We start from the raw sequence: 10000 nt of genomic DNA, 5'->3' as shown, positions 1-10000 counted from the left end.
GCGAGGGGTGTAACGCTTCGCAAAATTCACGGTTTGGTTCAATACGGTTCGGTTCTGTATGTTTTCGATACAGCGAAAAGAGTAGAAATTTCCTTGATTTTATTTATTTTTTATTTATTTGTATTTAAAGGAACACTCTGCCCATTTTCAACCAGCTTTGTATCATTAGAACATCAGTAGTATATCAGAAAACTGTAAACTGTTTTGAAGTCTGTCATTTAATTTGACAGTTATTGAGTGTTAAAGTGTGGACCAGTGACGTCACTGGTCCACACTAACTCAAATGAATAACTCATTAACTCAAATCAACTCTCAATAACTGTCAAACTAGATGAATGACAGAATGTTTGACAGTTATTGAGAGTTGATTTGAGTTAATGAGTTATTAATTTGAGTTAGTGTGGACCAGTGATGTCACTGGTCCACACTTTAACACTCAATAACTGTCAAATTAAATGACAGACTTCAAAACAGTTTACAGTTTTCTGATATACTACTGATGTTCTAATGATACAAAGCTGGTTGAAAATGGGCGGAGTGTTCCTTTAATTATTTTCACAGTCTAGGTAAAAAAAAACATCAATTTACGACAATGTTTTTTTTACACCATATTTCTCGTCTCAGTTTACCATGATATCCTTGTAGAAGACTTGCACTGTTTAGCAATGAGAGATCTGTTGGGTTTGCAATGCGTATTTAACCTAAAGCCTCGTACGTACTAACAGGTTCACTACGGATACGCGTATTGTTACAAGCCTACTGAGGGCACAGAGATTCAGCGTGAGTGACGTCGCCCGCTGGCAATTAAAGTGCTTTCTTTACTCAACGCTAGCTAGCTATATTCATATGTCCCTTAAATCCCTTCTGCTCGAGTCGTTCCACTGATGGGTGCAACGGTGTTTTCTTTAAATGTCAGTCCCTCGCAGGTCAGGGTAATTGTGTTTTTGAAAATGCCACAGCAGGTGTCAGCGGCTTTAATTTAACTTGGACATTCTGTGGCATTTTGAGACGTGTGGAATAAGTTCTGAGGTATCAAAAAAGAAAAAGAATTCATGAACTTTCATTTTGAGCACCAAGACTCAACCTCTCTGCCTGTGACACGGCGATAGGCCTGAAAGTCTCTGTCAACACGCTGATATTAGTTCTGCGGGCAGCGCCGCTAAAGTCGGACTTGAGGGAAGTTCTAAAGCGACTTCAGAGTCTCCCTCGCCAAACAAACCATTTTGTTCCCACTCAGAGTGCGCCTCTATAAACCTCTGGGCTCCTCATTGACCTGGAACTGGGGCCTCCCGCACAAATCCTGAAAGAGTCCTTTGAGAGAGCCGGAGCAGTTGGAGGAGGAGGGGATTGAGGGCAGGGATATGAGCCAGGCGACGGGCGAGTTGAGGGTCCCTTAGCTCCTGTTTCCCAGCTTTAGAGAGCGATACTCAGGCCCGGGGAGATGAAAGACCGTCAGACTCTGTGAATTGAGCCCCGGACAGGTCTCACAAATCTCTCCACGTGGTCGGAGAGGCGGGGCCTCCTAAAAGGATGACTGCTTTCACTTGGTGAGGCCATTGTCTTCCAACAGAGAGGCAGCGTTTGACTTCTGATAAGCAACAATGCGGTGGACATGTGCTATTGTTGCGGCTCTATTGAAGGCTTCTGGGACTTGCACTTTTCACACCGTCTCATTGGCTGTGGGTCAAACTGATGGCACCAATGGAAGATGCGGGGGGGGGTTTGCGGGGGAAGTTCAGTTTGAAAAAGTGTCTTAGGGCCTGTGTCCACCTAGCGTCTTTTCATCAGGTGCAGCTTCTTTGTTCAGTTGTTTCCAATGGGCGGAGAGTGGATGCGGGCGCACACAGACGTCTAGAGAAAGTGCTCTGCGCCCAGCGTCTATTTTCACAGCGCTCCGCCGTTTTTGTGCGCCCGACTCCCAGCGCTTCCAGCTGAAAATATTTTAACTTTTGCTCAATTGTGGGCGCAGATTGGCTAGACACTTGATATTTCTGGTGAGTGTTGAGCTAAATCACTGTGTGTGTGTTGTTTGCTAATGTTAGCTGTCAGCTATCAAGCTACTAACGCACTGAACTAACGTTAGTTTCAGACTGCTTCCTTGTAATATTGTGCGCCGAGATCAGCGCTCCCAGCGCACTCCCAGCGTTTAACGGCCGGAAAAAGACGCTAGGTGGACACAGGCCCTTAGGGTGCTTTCTCACTGGGAAGGATTGCTTTCGTTCCGTCCCGCGCCCGGGCACGATCCCCGCCGCTCCCCTCTCCCCCACTGGTCAGCTTATTACAACATTTCTTCCGCGCTCGGGAACGGAACAGAGTGCACTTGCGGTCATCAACTACGCCTGGAGTGTATCCTCGCCCGTGTGTTGTCCATGGGGTTCGGAAAGGTTTTGCGTTCACATTCGCAAGTGTTCCGTGCCCGGGCACGCCAAATCGCTCCTCGAGACCACCTTTTCAAGTGGATCCTGTCCCTGGCACCCCGGGCGCGGAACGGAACAGAACGGGACGCAACGTTCACACTCAACAAACGTTCCGAAACTGGGGTCAATTTGGGGGACAAGTGTCCTCGGGAACGGTACCGGGGCGCCAGTGAGAAAGCACCCTTATAAACAAGTGCTCTCTTTATAAAACGACGGTGGCCTTGTGGAGGGAGCTATGAGTCCACTGAGGCCCACACGATGTCCAAAACACAGCTGTGAGCATTAAGCTAACAACAGGACTTTCTCCGTTAGCTCCAGGGGAAATTGCCTTGCTTACAGATGGACCGTCGGTGAACGCTGACTAACTTCTGTTGTGTTTCTCCTCCTCTCTTGGCAGCTCATCTGTGAGCATCTTGTGCTACAGGGAGCGAGTAACCAGATCCATATCTCTCTGTTCACTACCTCCTCCAACACCCCCTCTGCTGCTATAGCCACTATACACCTTCTATCAGCACACTGACCCACTCAAACACTCCCTCTGCTGCTATAGCCACTATACACCTTCTATCAGCACACTGACCCACTCAAACACTCCCTCTGCTGCTGTAGCCACTATACACCTTCTATCAGCACACTGACCCACTCAAACACTCCCTCTGCTGCTGTAGCCACTATACACCTTCTATCAGCACACTGACCCACTCAAACACTCCCTCTGCTGCTATAGCCACTATACACCTTCTATCAGCACACTGACCCACTCAAACACTCCCTCTGCTGCTATAGCCACTATACACCTTCTATCAGCACACTGACCCACTCAAACACTCCCTCTGCTGCTATAGCCACTATACACCTTCTATCAGCACACTGACCCACTCAAACACTCCCTCTGCTGCTGTAGCCACTATACACCTTCTATCAGCACACTGACCCACTCAAACACTCCCTCTGCTGCTGTAGCCACTATACACCTTCTATCAGCACACTGACCCACTCAAACACTCCCTCTGCTGCTGTAGCCACTATACACCTTCTATCAGCACACTGACCCACTCAAACACTCCCTCTGCTGCTATAGCCACTATACACCTTCTATCAGCACACTGACCCACTCAAACACTCCCTCTGCTGCTATAGCCACTATACACCTTCTATCAGCACACTGACCCACTCAAACACTCCCTCTGCTGCTGTAGCCACTATACACCTTCTATCAGCACACTGACCCACTCAAACACTCCCTCTGCTGCTGTAGCCACTATACACCTTCTATCAGCACACTGACCCACTCAAACACTCCCTCTGCTGCTATAGCCACTATACACCTTCTATCAGCACACTGACCCACTCAAACACCCCCTCTGCTGCTGTAGCCACTATACACCTTCTATCAGCACACTGACCCACTCAAACACTCCCTCTGCTGCTGTAGCCACTATACACCTTCTATCAGCACACTGACCCACTCAAACACTCCCTCTGCTGCTGTAGCCACTATACACCTTCTATCAGCACACTGACCCACTCAAACACTCCCTCTGCTGCTGTAGCCACTATACACCTTCTATCAGCACACTGACCCACTCAAACACTCCCTCTGCTGCTATAGCCACTATACACCTTCTATCAGCACACTGACCCACTCAAACACTCCCTCTGCTGCTATAGCCACTATACACCTTCTATCAGCACACTGACCCACTCTAACACTCCCTCTGCTGCTATAGCCACTATACACCTTCTATCAGCACACTGACCCACTCAAACACTCCCTCTGCTGCTGTAGCCACTATACACCTTCTATCAGCACACTGACCCACTCAAACACCCCCTCTGCTGCTGTAGCCACTATACACCTTCTATCAGCACACTGACCCACTCAAACACTCCCTCTGCTGCTGTAGCCACTATACACCTTCTATCAGCACACTGACCCACTCAAACACCCCCTCTGCTGCTGTAGCCACTATACACCTTCTATCAGCACACTGACCCACTCAAACACTCCCTCTGCTGCTATAGCCACTATACACCTTCTATCAGCACACTGACCCACTCAAACACTCCCTCTGCTGCTGTAGCCACTATACACCTTCTATCAGCACACTGACCCACTCAAACACTCCCTCTGCAGCTGTAGCCACTATACACCTTCTATCAGCACACTGACCCACTCAAACACTCCCTCTGCTGCTATAGCCACTATACACCTTCTATCAGCACACTGACCCACTCAAACACTCCCTCTGCAGCTGTAGCCACTATACACCTTCTATCAGCACACTGACCCACTCAAACACTCCCTCTGCTGCTGTAGCCACTATACACCTTCTATCAGCACACTGACCCACTCAAACACTCCCTCTGCTGCTGTAGCCACTATACACCTTCTATCAGCACACTGACCCACTCAAACACTCCCTCTGCTGCTATAGCCACTATACACCTTCTATCAGCACACTGACCCACTCAAACACTCCCTCTGCTGCTGTAGCCACTATACACCTTCTATCAGCACACTGACCCACTCAAACACTCCCTCTGCTGCTGTAGCCACTATACACCTTCTATCAGCACACTGACCCACTCTAACACTCCCTCTGCTGCTGTAGCCACTATACACCTTCTATCAGCACACTGACCCACTCAAACACCCCCTCTGCTGCTGTAGCCACTATACACCTTCTATCAGCACACTGACCCACTCAAACACCCCCTCTGCTGCTGTAGCCACTATACACCTTCTATCAGCACACTGACCCACTCAAACACTCCCTCTGCTGCTGTAGCCACTATACACCTTCTATCAGCACACTGACCCACTCAAACACTCCCTCTGCTGCTGTAGCCACTATACACCTTCTATCAGCACACTGACCCACTCAAACACTCCCTCTGCTGCTGTAGCCACTATACACCTTCTATCAGCACACTGACCCACTCAAACACCCCCTCTGCTGCTGTAGCCACTATACACCTTCTATCAGCACACTGACCCACTCAAACACTCCCTCTGCTGCTGTAGCCACTATACACCTTCTATCAGCACACTGACCCACTCAAACACCCCCTCTGCTGCTGTAGCCACTATACACCTTCTATCAGCACACTGACCCACTCAAACACCCCCTCTGCTGCTGTAGCCACTATACACCTTCTATCAGCACACTGACCTACTCAAACACTCCCTCTGCTGCTATAGCCACTATACACCTTCTATCAGCACACTGACCCACTCAAACACTCCCTCTGCTGCTGTAGCCACTATACACCTTCTATCAGCACACTGACCCACTCAAACACTCCCTCTGCTGCTGTAGCCACTATACACCTTCTATCAGCACACTGACCCACTCAAACACTCCCTCTGCTGCTGTAGCCACTATACACCTTCTATCAGCACACTGACCCACTCAAACACCCCCTCTGCTGCTGTAGCCACTATACACCTTCTATCAGCACACTGACCCACTCAAACACCCCCTCTGCTGCTGTAGCCACTATACACCTTCTATCAGCACACTGACCCACTCAAACACTCCCTCTGCTGCTGTAGCCACTATACACCTTCTATCAGCACACTGACCCACTCAAACACCCCCTCTGCTGCTATAGCCACTATACACCTTCTATCAGCACACTGACCCACTCAAACACTCCCTCTGCTGCTGTAGCACGAAGACTTGGCACAAAGACAAGGGAGTCTTTCTGCACAAAGACAAGGGAGTCTTTCTGCACAAAGACAAGGGAGTCTTTCTGCGGGAGTCCATCGTGGGGAGGCCAGAGCATAGGCTTTTTCTACTTCTCTTATTCTCACTTCTTATTATAACTACTCCTCTTCCTAACTATGTGTTTTCTCCGCATCCCTGTTGTAGCTTCAGCCCACAGACGCCGTAGACACGGCAGCTTCAGGTGTAGTATCCCTGGTAATCTTTCCTACCCTAAACGCACAACTACTTCCTTTACCATAGCCGGAGGTCTCTGGAACTGTCAGTCGGCGGTTAAGAAAACTGAGACCATCTCGGCTCATGCTCTATCTCAAACCCTCCACTTTCTAGCTCTCACTGAGACCTGGATCATTCCTGAAAACACTGCTACTCCTGCTGCTCTCTCTGCTGCGTACTCGTTCTCCCACACCCCCAGAGCCTCTGGTCGTGGAGGAGGCACTGGTATCCTCATCTCTCCCAAATGGACCTACACTGTCACCTCTCTCTCTCATCTGTCTATCTCATCTTTTGAGTCCCATGCAGTTGCCGTATCCCTACCCATCAAGCTCAACATTGTGGTAATCTACCGCCCCCCTGGTCCACTTGGTGACTTTCTGGACGAGCTGGACACCCTCCTCTCCGTCTTTCCTGAGGATGGCACTCCACTCATCCTTCTGGGAGACTTCAACATCCAGCCAGTAACCTTACAATCTCTGTCTTTCCTTAACTTCTTCTCATCCTTTGACCTTTACCTCTCTCAATCTCCTCCCACTCACAAAGCAGGGAATGTGCTTGACCTGGTCTTCACCAGATCCCGCTCCACCTCTAATCTCACTGTGACTCCTCTTCCTGTATCCGACCACCACTTTATCACCTTCTCCCTTCCCATCCCCCTCCCCTCCTCCCACCCATCTCCCCCTCACTCTACCACCACCCGACGCAACCTAAAAACTCTCTCACCCGACTCCCTCTCTTCTACCGTCCTCTCCCTGCTTCCCCCTGCCGAGCAATTTGCTCTCCTGTCCACTGACGAGGCTTCCACCACTCTTCTCTCCTCTCTCTCCTCCGCTCTTGATTCTCTGTGCCCACTCACCACTAAGCCTGCCCGATCTTCTCCCCCTTCTCCTTGGCTGACTGAATCTCTGCGAACTTTTCGAACTGAGCTTCGGGCAGCTGAGAGAAAATGGAGAAAATCACATCTCCCTGAAGATCTCTCTTCCTACCACCTTATCCACTCCAACTTCACTGATGCTGTCTCCAAAGCAAAAACCTCCTTCTTCATCTCTGAAATCCAGTCCTCTGCATCCAATCCCAGTAAACTGTTTTCCACCTTCTCCACGCTCCTCAACCCTCCCTCCCCTCCCCCTCCCTCCTCCCTCTCTGCTGATGATTTTGTAACCTTCTTTACTAAAAAGGTGGATGACATCAGCTCCTCCTTCCATCCTCCAGGCACCCTCACTAACTCCAATCCTGCTCCCCGGCCCCTTGTCCCTGGATTTCCTTCCTTCTCTCCCCTCTCTCCCGATGAGGTGCTTAAACTCATCAGCTCGAACCGAGCCACCTACTGCCCCCTCGATCCTATCCCTTCCTCTCTCCTCCAAACCATCTCACCTAACATATCTCCCTTCCTCACGACCTTCATTAACTCCTCTCTGTCCTCTGGTCTTGTTCCGCCTGCTCTAAAGACTGCAAGAGTCAAGCCTCTGCTTAAGAAACCCTCCCTTGACCCTACCGCTATTCAGAACTACAGACCTGTCTCTCTCCTCTCATTCCTTTCCAAAACCCTTGAACGAGCAACGTCCGAACAACTTTCTCTCTATCTCTCCCAAAATGACCTCCTGGACCCTCTGCAGTCCGGTTTCAAGGCTTCTCACTCCACTGAGACAGCTCTTCTTGCTGTCACAGAGGCCCTTCACACTGCTAAGGCCTCATCCCTCTCCTCTGTTCTTGTCCTCCTTGACCTGTCTGCTGCCTTCGATACAGTCAACCACCAAATCCTTCTTTCCACTCTGTTTGACCTAGGCATTTCAGGTTCTGCACTCTCCTGGTTTGCTTCCTACCTCTCGAACCGCTCATACCAGGTCTCATGGAGAGGGTCCCTCTCCAGATCCTGTCCTCTTACCACCGGTGTCCCCCAGGGCTCAGTCCTGGGCCCCTTACTTTTCCTTCTCTATATCAGATCTCTTGCCTATGTGATCTCTTCTCATGGCTTTTCTTATCACTGCTATGCTGACGACACCCAGCTTTTCCTTTCCTTTCCCCCCTCAGACACTCAAATCGAGGCTCGCATCTCTGCATGCCTCAAAGACATTGGCAACTGGATGTCTGCCCACCACCTCAAGCTCAACCTTGGTAAGACAGAGCTACTCTTCCTCCCAGGAAAAGACTGCCCTCTCGCAGATCTCTCCATCTCCATTGACAACACCACGGTACTTCCCTCCCAAACAGCTAAGAACCTTGGGGTGATCCTTGACAACCAGCTGTCCTGCTCAGCCAACATAGCTGCTACAGCACGCTCCTGTAGGTTCTCTCTCTACAACATCCGCAAAATCCGTCCCTTTCTCACAAGAGAAGCGACTCAACTCCTGGTCCAGTCTCTTGTCTCCTCCCGCCTGGACTACTGCAATGTGCTCCTGGCCGGCCTACCTGCCACCGACATCCGACCGCTTCAGCTCATTCAGAACGCTGCAGCCCGTCTCGTATTCAACCAACCCAAATTCTCTCACGTCACTCCCCTCTTCCGGGAGCTCCACTGGCTTCCCATCTCGGCCCGCATCAAATTCAAGACACTGGTACTGGCCTACCGGGCAGTACACCAGTCAGCTCCCCTGTACCTGCAATCTATGGTCAGGTTCCAAACCTCTCAGCGCTCCCTTCGCTCCTCCACCAGTGCAGGTCGCCTCGCCCCTCCTTCGCTACGGGGGCTCAAAAGTCGCTCATCCCGATCTCGACTCTTCTCGTCCCTGGCACCTCAATGGTGGAACGAGCTTCCACCTTCGGTCAGGACGGCTGAATCACTGCCGATCTTTCGGAAAAGACTAAAGACGCACCTTTTCAGGCTCCATCTGGGCCTTCTTGATCTAACTTCGTTCTCTCTTTCCCCCCCCCAAAAAATAAAATAAAAAAAATAACCTTAACTTGAACCACTAACCTAAACTTGTACCACTGTTCCTTCAGAAGTTGTAGTTATCACAGACTGTGCTCCATAGTAGATTGCTCTATTGCTGACAAAAATGTGTTATTGTAAGTCGCTTTGGATAAAAGCGTCTGCCAAATGACGAAATGTAATGTAATGTAATGTAGCCACTATACACCTTCTATCAGCACACTGACCCACTCAAACACCCCCTCTGCTGCTGTAGCCACTATACACCTTCTATCAGCACACTGACCCACTCAAACACTCCCTCTGCTGCTGTAGCCACTATACACCTTCTATCAGCACACTGACCCACTCAAACACTCCCTCTGCTGCTGTAGCCACTATCCTTCTATCAGCACACTGACACACTCAAACACTCCCTCTGCTGCTGTAGCCACTATACACCTTCTATCAGCACACTGACCCACTCAAACACCCCCTCTGCTGCTGTAGCCACTATCCTTCTATCAGCACACTGACCCACTCAAACACCCCCTCTGCTGCTGTAGCCACTATACACCTTCTATCAGCACACTGACCCACTCAAACACTCCCTCTGCTGCTGTAGCCACTATACACCTTCTATCAGCACACTGACCCACTCAAACACCCCCTCTGCTGCTGTAGCCACTATACACCTTCTATCAGCACACTGACCCACTCAAACACCCCCTCTGCTGCTGTAGCCACTATACACCTTCTATCAGCACACTGACCCACTCAAACACTCC

General features: G+C 50.1%; 1 protein-coding gene across 1 annotated transcript in view; it reads left to right on the top strand.

Annotated features, from left to right (window-relative positions):
- LOC310800402 (A disintegrin and metalloproteinase with thrombospondin motifs 20) overlaps nucleotides 1–10000 on the top strand; it is a gene marked incomplete at both ends in the record, with an annotated part of 84764 nt that overhangs the window by 117 nt on the left and 74647 nt on the right. Inside the window, one exon of the mRNA XM_083663001.1 lies at nucleotides 1–9. This exon is cut by the window's left edge and continues 117 nt beyond it. Coding sequence (XP_083519127.1) covers nucleotides 1–9 — 9 coding nt within the window. The remainder of the gene's footprint in view (nucleotides 10–10000) is intronic.

Source organism: Poromitra crassiceps, assembly GCF_964638095.1.
Source record: "Poromitra crassiceps genome assembly, chromosome: 30".
In the NCBI taxonomy this organism is placed as follows: domain Eukaryota; kingdom Metazoa; phylum Chordata; class Actinopteri; order Beryciformes; family Melamphaidae; genus Poromitra; species Poromitra crassiceps.
The sequence above is the reverse complement of the archived record's forward strand: the minus strand, read 5'-3'. Positions and strand labels throughout refer to the sequence as shown.